Source organism: Takifugu flavidus, chromosome 7 (genome assembly GCF_003711565.1).
Source record: "Takifugu flavidus isolate HTHZ2018 chromosome 7, ASM371156v2, whole genome shotgun sequence".
Lineage (NCBI taxonomy): Eukaryota > Metazoa > Chordata > Actinopteri > Tetraodontiformes > Tetraodontidae > Takifugu > Takifugu flavidus.
The window spans coordinates 8,561,216-8,576,826 of NC_079526.1; the positions used below are offsets into that span (position 1 = coordinate 8,561,216).

Genomic DNA, 15,611 nt, shown 5'->3' on the forward strand with positions numbered 1-15,611 from the left:
GTTTCTCTGCGCCTCCTGGGGTTTTTCATCCTTCTGCCTCCTGCTGTTGTGCTGTTTTGATTCTCCCAGATGTTGATTTGCTCACTGATATTTTTCACTGCAGATTTACATTTCTGGACAAAACAAGATTTTGGTGAGGGCTGTGGTGTGTAGTAACGGGGGGGTTAAAGCGCCCGAGGTTGGACGGGAAGAAAAAAAGCCTGTTGCCATCTGCTGTGCAGCACAAACTAAATCCTAACAATTTCATTGGGATTATAGCAAGTGAGTAATCCAGCTTTCCTTTAGGACTAGAAGGGAGAGATTACCATTGAGGATTAGCTCCCCGCAGATAATAAACTTTATTAAAACGCAATCGGCTTTCGTGGGCCTTCTTCCCTCACACACTTGGAGGTGCGCTCTACGGGGGAGGGAGTTGGGCCAACCCCTCCGGGGAGGCTGGAGGATGTGTTCTGGTCGGGTGGATGAAAGAGGGAGCGGTCTGTGTAGGGAGGGGGGGCAAACAGATGGGTGGAGGACCAGGGTTTGATGTCCGGATTACAAGTCCATCTGAAGGACAGCCGAGGCTTGATCTTGAGCTTTGTGTTTCCTGGAACGCTGGCGTGAATTCCCCTGACTCCTGCCTTCACCTGCACCCCCTCCCCAACAAACACACACACACACACACACACTCGAGGTCCCACCGAACACACCTCCATACGTCTTCATCTAGACCATGTTTCCAGCATCAGACAGGTTTTGATGGTGAATTAGTTTTAAGGCAGTCGATTCTTCCCAAACACACGCTTACACACACATGCACACACACACACACATGCACACACACACACGCACACAATGGGCTGATTAATAGCCCTACATTAAAGCAGAAGAGCACCAAGGCTGAGCAGCTGCGCTTCTGTGACTAAATCAAAATCTCGGATACTTTGAATAAGATCCTCGGTGACACGTTATGACTGCCAGAATGGTTCGGGAAAAGCACAGTTTGTCACAGGGAAAGCACGCCCGTGTTTTTTATTCCTTTTTTATGATCAAATATGTTTCTGACAAGTTTTGCCACCAGGAGTGTGCTGTATGAAGAAAAGGGATTTCCAATGGTGTCCTCAAACTTTTGCATGCCAACTTCCATCTGGTTATTTAATCAAATCCCACCCTCTTGCTGGGTTTAAGTATTTTTTTCTCCCACACATCTGATCTGTTAATCTATTTAAATGTTTACCTGGGTTTTTATAGGATTGGGGCCCGTAGCGCCGCGTGCTGCTTTACTCTGCCGAGGTGTTTGGCTGTTTCAGACTAATGACAGTTAATGAGGAAGTTGGCAGCAGCGTAAAACCGCGTGCTGCCAACGCCGAGGTGAGGGTTCACTCCGAGGACAAAGGCCTCAAATCGGAACGGAGACACATTCACGCCTGTGGGAGCTCTTTCCCGAACCAAATGTGCGTTCAGTGACTAACTGTGAGGCTTACAAACACCTAACCAGAAGCATCTTCAGGCAGTTTGGCTGCTTCGCTTCGACAGAAGAGTCCTCGTTAACCGTGTTCGGGCGCAGCTACATGGCAGCAGGCTAAAGCTCTTAAAGGACCAATTCAGCCAATGAGAAAAAGATGAGATAATGGAAATTCAATGACGAGATGTTCTTGGAGGAAAAAATGTAAAACTAGAAGAAAGGATTTGAGGAAAAAGTGCAGATTTATGTCTAAATTATCTGCAGTGGCAGTTTGCACTTTAGATTTTTACAAAGCAGCGGTGAGCCCGAGGTCAGTAAAGTTCAAAAGGTCATTGGCAGCTAGAAACTCCTGAACCGGCAGGATGGATCGGAAATGCTGTGTCCTTCATCAATGTTTGGGACTGTGTTGTGTGTTCTCTTTGCTCCTGTTTGGGAAACACAAGGTAAGAGAAAACCCTCACCTCACTGGCCGCCTGGTGTCTTTCATAAATTAGACAATGCAGGGTTTTATGGTGGCTCTCTGTCTCCACGTTTATTACCCCTCCACTGTTTGTATTAAAATGCAGGTGGGGCTTGATGCATTTTTATGTCATCTCTCCTTCTGACTTTAATAATACTATAAAGCTTCCTGCTGTGGACAGAGGGGGAGAACAGATGGGAGGGGGGAATAAATTATGAAAAAAAGAAGTTAATATACGGTATTGATATATATCACAACCAACTAAGGCTGATCCCCTTTCAGGTTTAAACAATCAGCCTTTTAAAAGAAGGAGTCAAGCAGGGTCAGAGCCATCTCATTTTATGGCTCCTCCCCCTTTCCATGTAACCCCCCCCCCCCCCCCCCCCCCCCCCCCCCCACACCACACACACACACACACACACACACACACGTGTTTGTAGAAATGAACTCAACAGTTGTCCTGAAAATGAAACCACAGCGAAGGTTTACCTGGAAAAATAAACATAAAACACAGCTTTTAGCAACAATGTGAATTAAATCCAATAAATAAAATCAACATATTCGATGGAGAATCGTGGCTATTAGCGAACAAATATTTGAGTCACCCTTTGAAATGAAAATTCTGACACAATAACCGGAAGGAGAAATAACCTTTGAGCTGAGGGACGCGGCTGATGCGCGGCAGAGGTGTGGACACGTGATGAAGCCTGAGCCTCGATCATAGCAGACAGGCTCTATCTGTGTTTGGGTCTGAAAAGGCCCCCTTTTAAACTCGACCTTTATTTCCTCTCTTAAAATCTGGTTGAACTGCTCTAATTTCATGGTTTTTCTTTGCGCCGGCCAGAAGAATTCTAATATTTGAAATGTGTGGCGTCAAAAAGACGCTAATCATTATCACATCTTCAAGCTTTTCTTTTATTTCTTCACCTCCCTGATGGAGGCCGTGAGGCTCTGGGGTCGGCAGACCCCCTCCCCTGGTTTTGTTTCTTTAGTTTAAATTCAATTTAAAAAAACAACAACAACTACATTTTCCACACAGCTTCTAATGACGACGATACCCGCAGAAATGGATGAAAACCACCTCTGGGGTTATTTTTCCCAACCAGATCTCCTCAGCAGGTCTGAGCGGACTCTTGGACCAATGAGCCCGTTACTGGGTCGTCTCAACGCGCCGGGGTCGGGTTCAATCAGGGAATTGGAAAATATCATTTCTGACGGGAATAGATTTCGTTTGTACAACCAATCTCTTCTACTAATTACCCAAATGGACAGGAGCTGTCAGGAGACAATAACTATTCCCTAATAGAATTTGCCCCCCAAGTGCAATTTAATTTTCTCCTCCGTGCTCTCTCCTCAGGTTTTCTGCCTCTCTCCCTCTCTTTTGCGCTCATGCCGGAGGAGCAAATGGTTAAGAACGCGGAGCCATCGCTGTTCAGCCGTCGGACGCGGGAGGAAACATGGACTGATTCTTGTGGTTTCTCACCGCACGTCTTGTTGGGAAAAGGAGAGAAAGCCCCCCTAAAGGAGGAGGAGGAGGAAGAGGAAGAGGAGGAGGAAGAGGAAGAGGAGGAGGAAGAGGAGACAGGCTGCGGTGCTGAGGTGGGTCTGAGCTTTGCTGAGTTTCGCTTTATTGGTGAAATGCGCACTTCCAACCAGCCGGGATTCTTCTGAGCCACTCAGATAAAAGGCTGTTTGTGCTCCTCATCACAACCTTCGAGATGTCCACGCCGCGGATGCGGTGGCGGTTGGTTTATATGCAAAAATGAACTCAAATTTAATTTAAAGTAATAATAATAATTAAAAAAACAACGTTTCAGCGGATAAATGCATGGATGTTTACACTCAATTAGATAAACTGCAAATGTTTTATTGTTTGTTGAAACAGAAGGCCTGCTGCACACACACACACACACACACACACACACACACACACACACACACACACCACACACACACACACACACGCACGCACACACATTACCATCATGGGGCAAAAGGTCTTTGGTCAAGATAGTGGAAAAACAGTGTAACATACACGCACGCACACACGTTCACACACAAACACACACTCTCACACACACGCACACACACGCACACGTAAACCTGCAATCCTGCACAAAAGTGTGTTTCTGTGTCTGACCGCGGATGGATCTATGGATCTGGGGATCACATGTCAATGAAATCCAGCGCTGAAATATTAGATCTAATTAGAGGTGGTTGGGTCAATGTGGTGGCAAAGGAGTTGCCCTCTGCATGAATTATTGCCCCAGAACAACTAGATCATCTACGGCTTCCTCCGCCTCACCTCTCCCGGGAGGTGTATCGTTATAATCTAGTTTTTATATTTATTTATGATTCGCTCGACCTATTTTGAAAAGTTGAATCCCAACTTCATGCGCGTAATTGTAATCCAACACTTGTTCATTATTCAGATGTTTGCAGCCATCGCTCCTCTCTAGCATTTAGAATTTAATTTGATAGTTTCCACTTTTTAACTGTCGGAACAAGGAGGGAAAATCCAGCCACACCGCATCGTTCAGCGTCCACATTAAAACAGATGCGCGCCTCCATCTTCCCTCTTTCCGCATGTTGCATCCGTCAATTATTCTAATTGTGTTGCCCTTTGCTGACAGGTTAAGAGCATTTTTATCTGCATTGTTTTCGGGGGCAGCTAAAGTGTCTCGATTCCAACAATCTGAGTAATTGAATAGATCGAACGATGCGGAGGGGAAAAGTGTATAATGACAATAAAGTAAGAGCAGATGATTTCCGTGTGGCAGACCATGGATGGAGTGATGGACACCTGCTGTGATGACTCCTTTGGAATGGTTGGATAAAATTCCAATAAATCCATCCCTCCGTTTTTTAATCAGCTTGAAGTGCGTTTTCGTTTTACTAAATTGCATTTGAAACATGACGCTCAGCAGGCGTGCGGCTGTGCGGGACTGTAGCGTCCACATCAAGGCTGCGTGACAATAGAATAAAGAGCCTTTAGGTCAGAAAAGGACGATTTATCAGCAAAACGCAGCAGACGTTTTTAGACTCGGCTTTATTTCAGTTAACATGCAGGTGGTTCTTAATGACAGAAGTCAAAAACTGGATAATATTATTCCATCTGCTATAGTTCCTGTTGTTGTTGTTAGGGTTATAAAATCAAAATCATTTAGTCAATAATAAAATCTATTTCATTAAAAAAAACAACAACCTTGTCTTCAAAGTTTCAAAGTTGTCCTGGCAGACAAACACCATCACGCAGCCAGTGTGTGTGTGTGTGTGTGTGTGTGTGTGTGTGTGGTGTGTGTGTGTGTGTGTGTGTTGTGTGTGTGTGTGTGTGTGGCAGCTGCACGCGCTGGTTTGCAGGGACAACTGAAAGCCTTTCTTTCCAATCTTGAACTAAATTGGAAGTGAAGACGGAGTTCATCTGGCTTGAACCAGCGGGCCTCCGGGGGAATATCTTTATCCGAGGAGCGGCGCGCGACGGCGGGCGGTGAAATGAACAGTGTCAGGAGCTCCGCGGGCGGACTCCCTAATTCTGGCTGTCACGCGCGAGCGGGCCCTCGCGCTTGCAGGTGGAGGTGCTGGCCTGACGCAGCTGTGGTGTGTGTGCGTGTGTGTGGGGGTGTGTGTGCGTGCTCCGCAAAGACTATGACGGCGGGGTCATTTTTGGAAACCTTCACATCGATCTGCATCTACAACATCCCAACCAGAACGTCCAGGATCCCTAAAAACGAAAGGGAAAACCTCCCCAACACCTCAGCAGCAGGACCCCCGCGGGTCCGGAGCCCCTCGCTGAGCCACTGCAGTGAGCTATTTATGGTCTCCCCAGGATCGAGGTTCCGCCTCTCTGGAGACATTTGCCATGTAGACCCTTCTTCCTCCTCCTTCTCTCTCGTGCACCTATGGAGGATGCTTGGGGGGGCCTCCTCTTCCTCAGCTCCCATTGGTCCTCACTAAGTCTCTGCCGCGGTGACGTCAGGCCCCGCCGCCCCTGCAGCGCTGAATGGACAGGGCAGCCTGTCGGATTCACTCCAAAACAGCTCGGCACGGCACGGCACGGACAGCATCCCCGGGAATAGACACGGGAGCAGAGAGCCTGAGGTGGCGGAGCTGCAGAGACGGGCCCGACACCTGCACTCTCGCATTTCTTTTTTTCTCCACGACACGGGACGGAGGGGGAGTGGTGCGCCCACGGTGCTGCGGGTGTATGCGCGTGCGTTCGTATCCCGGTTTGGATCACGATGATGCAAAGTGCGGCGGTCCTACCGACAGAGAGTCCTGTGAAGAGTTTACCGGAGATTCTCGGAGTGCCACTGCAGCGTAAGACCCTTTTTTCCTCAATCGATCGTCCGATGTGCTGCGGGTTTCCTCTGCGGGGACGGAGGGCTGGAGCGGGGATGAGGAGACGAGGGTGAACCCCGCAGGTTGTCGCGCACAGGCCAGCAACGTGTCATCCGGCTCGCATAAAGGCGCGTTATCATTCGCTTCGTCTGTGATTAAGCTTTGCAGCATCGGACGCCTCGGAAGCGGCTGCGGAGTGCGACTGTTGCCGCCTGGAGACACTTTGTTCGGCCAGAAAGATGAATAAGTCCGCGGCGTAAAGCAGCAGAGGCCTATTTAGCCTCATGCCTCCCCCACAGGTTGGCCCCAAACTTTGCGCCAAGCAGCGGTTAATTTGCAGAAGGGCGCAGAGATCAGAGGCTGCTGTCATCACCTGTCGGGCGAATTCCTTCTGACTGTGACTGATACTCGTGCACGCGTGTGATAAACGCCCGGGCCGCGCCGCTGCCCTCTCTGGAGCCAGGCCTCCGCGCAAGTTTGTTTCAATCTTTCCATGGTGATTGGAAGCCGTCGGTTATTTAATCATCACTTTTCATTCCCGACTGTCTCGCACGCGGTGTGCGCGCGGTGTGCGAGACTGTTGGCGCGTCAAAGGCGAGAATGAGCCAACATCTGGTGCTGTTAATCTGGCCCAGACCTTCTAATCTGACCCGACAATCGCAATAAGACACGTCTTTGCTCTGACCTCGTTATTTATCATCACGGTTTTCAAAACAACGCGAGTCTCTTGTACGTTTTAGAAACGAATGCAAAATGGGTTTATTATCTTTCTAAGTTTAAATGACTTTTTTTTAACGACGCATACAAACAAAAGCGGCGTAACAAGAAAACCCGTCCCTCTCAAACTGTCCAGAAAAGGGGGGAAGGTCGTTTTATCATGTTTAATTTTATTAATCTCAGCAGATTAAAAGATTGGAGAAATATCCTGCTACTCAACCCGCACAGAGCCCGCATTCATCCTGGATTTAAACTGGATTATTCTTTTGATAAATGCAACACATCTAAACATTCGCGCCGCATTTTCTCCGCTCTTTCAGGCCAATTACACCTGACTGTTATATACATTAAGATGTTACGCCGTTTCCATAATTCAGAACATCTGAAGTAATTTACTAATTATAGGAATTAAAACTAAAAACAATATTGCCTGTGTGTTGATAACGCAGAACGCGAAACTAAATAGTAAAACCTAATAGTGGATAGTGGACACGAGCTTTTCTTTTTTTCATTTCTTTCATCCGCTCACGCAAAGGCACACGCACGCATACACGCACATGCACGCACACTAGCTTTGCCAAGATCCTCCTGCTTCCCTTTCAGCACAACTATCCTCTCAACTTCATCCATCCATAAGTAAATACATATTTAGGTTTAGACTTTTCCAAACATTTATTATTATTTTAAAGGAATATCGACAGGAAAAAAATCTCTTCATGCGTAGGAATATTCTGTGTTTACAGTTGGCTCTTTTCCTTTGGCTGTTTACAATAACCTGTTTTTATAGCTGTATCTTGTTTCAAAGGCATGTTTTTTAACACAGCTAAAGGAAGAAATACAGGTAATTGTAGTTAAAATTGCCTATAATATCGCAAAATTGTTGATTTTATATTTTTATAATTCGAAAACAAACAACAAAGAAAACAATGATAAATTAAATTCGGTGGTTCGTCCCTGATCTATTTTCAGAAAGTGTTTTATGGTCTGAACTCGCTGTTGATAATGATATTTTAGCACGGGTTATCCTTTGAGTATTTAAGAAAGCGCGGATGCGGCTAGAATAAAGTAATTGCCGAAAAATTCCTTAAATTGCAATATATTTCAGCCGGTTGCGAAAATAAGCTGTGTTCATGTTTGTTAAAGTATTTATCTTAATCTTTAGAAATGAAATCATCATGTCATGGAAATTTTAATTTATTGGTAATTAAATGACAATTTAAAAAAGAAATACAAAAAATAACGCCATGTGCCTTTAATCACGAGTAATCAAGACGTTTAAAAATGTGTCCGCACACGTGGTCTGCATTTTGAAATGTAATTCCTGTCAGCCAGCAGCCATTTCACCTGCTAACACTGATGTCACCGTAGATAATGTAAAAGAAATAAATAAATTCAGAAGAATCGATCCGACTGTCAAAACTGATTCTGCTGCTGCAACAGAGTAAAGCGCAGCGACAAAACATGGATGATTGTGTCTTAGAGGCAAACAACAGGGACACGTTAACAGAGGGATATTAGACGTTGTCATTTGTTTTTTTATTTGATTTATATGCAAAGTATTTCTGCGTTTATATATATATATATATATATATGGACTTATATATACATAGACTTATATATATATAAAAACGCAGAAATACTTTGCAAATCCAAAATGATTAGCAAATTATTTTTTTAAGGACCTAGACTATAAACCATAAAAGATTAATTTGCTTAAAAATATTTTTCCAACAGAAAAATAGTTAGGGAAATGTGAAACCGGTCAACCTTTTTGACCTTTAAACATAAAGACGGAACGCGCCTGTTTTTACGCATTTGAATCTTCCGCTGATGTTTTATTTATTGAATGTACTGTCCCCCCCCGCAGAGATCCCTCAGTGTGCCGGCTGTAGCCAACACATCCTGGACAAGTTCATCCTGAAGGTCCTGGACAGACACTGGCACTCCAAGTGCCTCAAGTGCGCCGACTGTCAGACTCCGCTGGCGGACAAATGTTTCTCCCGGGCAGGAAGCGTCTACTGCAAGGAGGATTTTTTCAAGTCAGTGAAACTTTTATTCTGCTGCTTTTTGTTTTCAAATGTCGTCTTTGTTGAGTTCACCTCATTATACTAAATTATTCTTATTTTAGTTAGGCCCTCAAAAATACAGTTGATACTTATTTGTGATACAACCACAAACTAATAATCCTGTCTTTTCATTATCATGTCTCTAGTTTTAAATGGTCCACTTTCAACTACTGATATGAATATATAGATTACGCATCTGTATTTTAATTAATCCAATATTTATGTGATATAATAGTGACTTTTTCTTCTACATCTATGATTTTGCTGGTTGCTCTGGGATAAAAAAAAAGGGGGGGGAGGGGGGTTTAAAACCCCTTTCCTTCTTTACTTTACAGAATAAAATTGGTTTTGATTTTCTACTCAAAACAGGATCAGCAGATCCGACCTTTTTACTAAATCAGGTTTGAAAGGTTTTAATGCTCCGGCCCTGAATGTGACCTAAAGAGCTCCGGCCGTCACTGAGCGCTAACCGCGTTAGCCCACCCAGGGGACAGCAGGCTTGACTTGCACATGTTCCAACTCTGGCTGACTGTTGGAAGAACATGCACGCGCACGAACAATAAGTCAGACACACATCTGGTGGCGTGCACAGCCTGGCAGTAATTTGGAGGCTTCACCTTGTCTTTTTATTTCTGGGGGCTGGTCACGTGATTTAAAGCCTCTCCTGAGTCAGTGTTATATTGGTTCTCCTCAGGGTGCGTTTACTATTGGCACTCCTCCTCCTCCTCCTCTCCTCCTCCTCCTCCTCCTCCTCCTCCTCCTCCTCCTCCTCCTCCTCCTCCGCTCTTAGTACTTCATCTGCAACTACATAAACATGCAAACACGCACGCGTGCACACACTCGCAGGGGCGCGCGCCCACAACACATCGCATTGATCTCTTCCATCCATCAGCCTGTAGACAGCCCTGTTGTTAACAGAAAAGCGTTCCAATGCAGCCTTTTCTTCCCCGGCAGCTGCAGATCGTATTAATCAAGACAGGGTGGGTCATTCATTGCTGCAAATGCAAAATATATATACATCCCTACTAATCTGGGCTGGTGTGACATAAGGTTCTGGAGTCCTTCAGGTGCTCTTATATCAAATATTCTAAATGGCTGCCGTGTTGCTCGTGTTTCCCTGCAGGCGGTTCGGAACAAAATGCGCGTCGTGCCAACAGGGGATCCCTCCGATGCAGGTGGTGCGGAAAGCGCAGGACTTTGTCTACCACCTGCACTGCTTTGCCTGCATCATGTGCAGCCGGCAGCTGGCCACCGGGGACGAGTTTTACCTCATGGAGGACGGGAGGCTGGTGTGCAAGGTGGACTATGAGGCGGCCAAACAAAATGGTACGTCACTTTAGAGGAAGCAGCTGCTTCAAACATTAGATTTTACAGACTAGAAAACTAGAAAAAGGCTTCCTGTGCATGGGTGCGTCTACGTGCACCTGCGTTGATGCATCAGTGTTAATGCATCGGGCCTGAATTAACGACGCCGGAATCACAGAAAAGGATGTGATCAAACTATCAACTGTGTAATGCAGTGAGATGTCGGCTGGCTGGATCTATGTTGTTTGTCATCTGGGTGTGGATGCTGCCTCCCTCTCTTCTGAGATTTCCATGCATCTCTGATTGATTATGTAAAGTGAAGGAGTGCTCTCATAGGCTGCGCTTCCAATAACTCCATTCCTCTGGCGCTACAGCTGAGTAGATTTATGTCCTCTGCTGGGGAGTGGGACAGATGCACAAGGACAATAATACACTGCTATACACGACCGTTGACTTCATCTGACACACATGTACTCCACGCAGAGGCCAGGGGGCACTTCCTGTTCAGATTACATGACGAATGTGAGTCAGTCTAACTTGTAATGATGTTTTCAGACGATTCGGAGGCCGGGACCAAACGACCGAGGACCACCATCACCGCCAAGCAGCTAGAGACCCTCAAAAGTGCCTACAAAAACTCGCCAAAGCCGGCACGCCACGTCAGAGAGCAGCTGTCCTCCGAGACAGGGCTGGACATGAGGGTAGTGCAGGTAAAAAGAAGACCTGGATTCAGAGTGGTGGGGTTTTCTGAACCTTACCCTCCATTTATGATTCTAAGGGCTGCTTTGTTGTTATGATTCCCTCTGTCAGGTGTGGTTCCAGAACAGACGAGCGAAGGAAAAGCGGCTAAAGAAAGACGCAGGCCGACATCGCTGGACCCAGTTTTATAAAAGCGTCAAACGTAGCCGAGGTGGAACGAAAGTGGAGAAGGAAAGCTCGGCGGACGATGCAGGCCTCAGCGACAGCGAGCTGAGCTTCAGAGGTACGAATGCGTGGAAAAGTCTTGCTTGACGGAGAGATTCCTGTATCGCCATCGGCCGTTTTGATCACGCTGGCGTCGCTGGACGCTGACTGCGGAGCTAAATCAAAGCGACTTTCTCATTTCCCGCCAAACTTATCGTCCCTCCATTTGTCACCACGATGGAGCTTTTTGGAGAAGAGCAGGGGACTTTAGTGGGGTGCAAACCACATTCTAGACAAGCCTTTGTTATTTCATGGTGGCAAAACCCATTTTGGGTAGTCGTAAAAGTCTTTTTAAAAGAAGCCATTTTTATGAGAAATGAAAACATGGTGACACAAACTCTATAAAGCATGGGAGGCTTTTAGTCAATTAGAGAGAAAGTGCTCCGGGGCTTTGTTGTTATTGAAGCCACACAGGGGAGGGAAGTATTTTGTGCTGCCATAATTGCACATAAACAGTCCTCGTTTGTTAGCAAGAAAGTGCATCATTTCTCACCCAACAAAATCCGAATGCTTATCGGTGAACCACTTAAAAGTAGCGCGCAATGTTGCCACAATAAATCTCCAATAAAAGCACTTAACTCTATTGAAATCTAACAACTTTATAATACTCTTGTAGTTGACGGAGCTGTTGATGTGTCAAAGTCTTCACGCGACTCGTGCTAAGTGCCAGTATCTCCCCCACAGACGACCAGGTCCTGTCTGACCTCGGGCACACCAACGGGCTTTACGGGAGCGTGGGCGACGTGACCAGCAGCACGGTGCTGAACGGGGGCTTCTCCGTCGACGCCTCGGGGCAGCCTTACCACGACATTCGAGCGGGGAGCCCCTACGGTCTCCCTCAGTCGCCTTCCTCTATCACCTCCCTGCCGGGCCACACCCCGCTCCTCAACAACCTGGGCTTCGCCATGGACAGTCTGGTGGTGCCGGGCGGACCCGGTGGCGTGGGACAGGCGCTGAGGGCGATGGCGGGTGGCCCCACGTCAGATCTTTCCACAGGCAGCAGTACGGGATACCCCGACTTTCCCACCAGCCCCGCCTCATGGCTGGACGAGATGGACCATTCCCAGTTCTGAGTCGAGAAGACAGGATCAGTCCGAGGACATGATTGGACTGGTGCTGAAGGCTTTCTACGTTTGTATTGATCTCCAAGACATGTGTCGGCGTGGCGACGGGGAGAGAGAAGACCAGATGTGTGGCTGTCACAGATGGCGTCGGGTCTGGAGGAAAGCAGCAGCGAGAGCCTCCAGGCTGCAGACTGCTGCATCCCAACACTCTCGCGGTTTTTGAGTTAAAGTCCATCTTTATCGTTTCCGTTCACTTCAGCGGAGGTGGCCCGAGCGGGCGCGGAGTGCAAGTAAACCATCGCGGTCTAACGACAACAGGGCTACAACCTGGATCAAAGCTCCCGTCCTTCCCTTGATCGATGCCGAGGCTGCAGTCCGGCCTCCACGTTGGCGATGCACTTTACTCTCCTCTTCTTTTTCTACGCCGGTGGACGGAAAAGCGGAGCAAGGAAGGGAGAAAAAGAGGAGGGACATATGCACAAGGCGGGAAAAAATAGAAGAAAAAAAGCAGTGTTTCATCGGGAGAGAAAATTACAAGATCAGTGGCACAAGTGTGAATTTTGAACCATGCTGATGTTTTTTTTTTTTTTTTTTTTAACGTAATACGGAAGCTTAAAGGTCATTAGGAAAGTAGCGGGCTGTTGGTCTGTCCCTGCGCCCGTAGAAACCGATGTCTGCTGCTTGAGTGAGGGCCAACGCTGTCTGCAGGTCTCTCTTCTATATTTATACTGCAGGTGCTTGACTTGTCCTTGCCCGTGTCTGTCTGGGAGTCAGAGACAGATCTGCCATATTTCACGTGTCCGTCTGCAGCCGTCAAAGTTAAAGGAGTCCAAGAGTTGGGAGGAGATCGGCCCTCAGCTGTTTCAGTAACATCTCATTTATCGATCAGATTCATCCATTTATCTAATTTATCTTTATTTTGATGCACATGAATGAGCAGTTTGGGAAGAATGTAGATTTATTTACAGACATTGTTCTGATAGAGCGGGTTTGTGTTGGCTCTTCTGTTTCCTCAGCCTGATTCAGGCTTCTCCCGGTAATCTACTCAGCCTGACGCAGCTCTGGCTTTGCCTGCTTTCAACCTACTTACTGACCACCAAACCTCCCCCCAGATGTGTTGTCAGTCTGTTCTGCCCCCACCAGCCATCATGTCAGAGGGATTACCACACAACACCCCCCACCCCCCATCAACCAGGCCGTAGCTTCACTGCTAGCACGACTGCTTGGCTCTTCTATTTCTTGCAGTTCAGGCCACGAGCTTAAATAACATTTCAAACGTAATCTCTGTAATTAGCAGAAGCAGTTGATTAGAACCCAATAAGAGTTTGAGTTTAAGGGTTCAGAGGTTACGTCTCTAAACTCTGAATTCTAAAATGCTGTTGCAAATGGGAAAGCAAGAGGGTTTAAAGGGTTTTGGGGGGAGAGAACGTTCATTTTCATCACAAACCTCTTCCATTAGCAGCCTCTAAGTCTTTCCTACGTCTACCAGGATTTTCAAAGGTCTCTGTGGGCCGTGACCCGGAGGGTTCCAATCATTCACCAACACTTTACCGACACAGTTTTGCTACGTCTGTGTTGCCTCGGGAGTTTGCATCTTAATTGTTGTAAATTTTGTACAGTTTAAAAAAAAACCCACATGTGTTGACCGTCTTGTTTCATGAGCTATTTATTGCCACGTGTCTTTGAGAAAGATGTAAAAGAGAGCACTGAATTTATTCATTTATGCCTTCTGTGTAATGGTATGAACTGTGTACAGTCAAATCTATATGAGAAAAATAAAGCTGAATTGTCTTTGGGTTAGCATCCCGTGCATTTCTTTTTAATAGCCCGGCCGGCGGTGATGAATGAAGATCTTCAGCTGAACTTTGTTTTCAATACATCAGAAGAAAAATAACCGCTGTAGGTGTTTTCATTATTTTTGCCTTATCTAAACGCTCTTAGAGCGAGTTAACCCGCAAATTCATTTACCCATTGAGAGCATTTACCACACACTTAGGCCTCTATTCAATTGTGGAGATCCATTTAGTACCACCAACAGACGGCGGTCAGTCAGTTAACAGTGATTGATGCCGCTTTCCTCTCTCGCTCTCCGGGTGGGGGGGTGACAAGAAAGATGCATGAAGAGAGAGGGAGGAAGAGAGAAAGAAAGACGGGGAAGGGGGGGAATAAAACAAGTGGGGAAACAGATGCCTGGCTGGAGTTGCTGATCCTCTCAGTGCTAAAGAGACACAGGAGCAGATTGCAGAGCTGCACTGTTAAATCTACTCTTAATCCCTCTGCTGTTAACTAATTGTGGAGTGTTTGTGAAATATGGCCAAGTATACGTTGTGGTCAGGCGAGGAGGGAATATGGCCCATATGTAGGCTGTTAGCTCACATGCTAATGGGTAAATAGAAGATTGTAGGATCTTTAACCCCTGAAGTTGGAACTGGAAACATTTTATGTAATCATCATTTCACTGAAGAATTCAATACTTTAATGGAAATATTACCAGAAACAGTACCTGTGAATCAATATTTTAAGTTAATACAGTCAACATATCTGCTTTATAGGGAGAGACCCCCCCCCCCCCCTCCTGTTGGTGGTCAGCTGGGTCAAGGAGGAGGGGAGGTGGGGCAGAAAGAGGATAACAGACACTTCACAGGTCACATATGCAAATACAGGAGAATCTGTCATTACAGGCGTTGATCCGCTGCCTGTAGAGTAAACAAGGTGTGTCTGTGCTTGGTGCTTTTATCATTGCTGGACAATTTTGAACTCTGGAGGCAGCAGGAAGCGTAAAGTGACTAAAATGATCAAAGGAACATCTGCGTTCATTAGCATCACCCCTATGTTTGAGGATTTCTGAAGAAGTCAAGCTCTGATGTGTTTTAAAGGTTCGCTGCGCTGCTAAACGCTCACAGGTTACAGCCGATTTACTCCCGTCTGTAACTGCGGTGATTGATAACTGTGCATAGAATTATAATAAAATTACACCACATTGTACATCTGTAGAAAACTCATTTGTATGCAGAGCTTGTGTACGCCAACCTAAACCAAACCTAAGTGTTATCGATTCCTTTGCTTTTTATCTCCCCCCCGCTATGTTACAAAAACAAAAAAAAGCAAAGAGTCAGCCCGGCTGAAGTTTTGCACGTTTGCATAAAAAGCCACAAATTGAACAGATTTTTATTTCGACATTGATTGGGAGCGTTATGGGCAATAATGGATGGGCTCTAATAGTACCGCCTTACAAAGATAAAACGCCGCACGGA

The 15,611-nt window shown here is 46.2% G+C and overlaps 1 protein-coding gene across 1 annotated transcript; it reads left to right on the forward strand.

Moving 5' to 3' along the window:
• The first annotated feature begins 5,823 nt into the window (after positions 1-5,823).
• Positions 5,824-14,153, forward strand: lhx4 (LIM homeobox 4). The gene is made up of 6 exons (XM_057039220.1): positions 5,824-6,221; positions 8,827-8,998; positions 10,149-10,351; positions 10,886-11,040; positions 11,141-11,312; positions 11,978-14,153. Exons 1-6 carry the CDS (start codon positions 6,143-6,145, stop codon positions 12,364-12,366), a joined length of 1,170 nt encoding a protein of 389 aa, XP_056895200.1. The 5' UTR covers positions 5,824-6,142; the 3' UTR covers positions 12,367-14,153.
• Positions 14,154-15,611: the final 1,458 nt, after the last annotated feature.

Coding starts and splice junctions, on each gene's coding strand:
- lhx4 (XM_057039220.1), top strand. CDS start 6,143: ATGATGCAAAGTGCGGCGGTCCTACCGACAGAGAGTCCTGTGAAGAGT. Junction 11,041..11,140: donor TGGACATGAGGGTAGTGCAG/GTAAAAAGAAGA, acceptor TCCCTCTGTCAG/GTGTGGTTCCAGAACAGACG. Junction 11,313..11,977: donor CAGCGAGCTGAGCTTCAGAG/GTACGAATGCGT, acceptor TCTCCCCCACAG/ACGACCAGGTCCTGTCTGAC.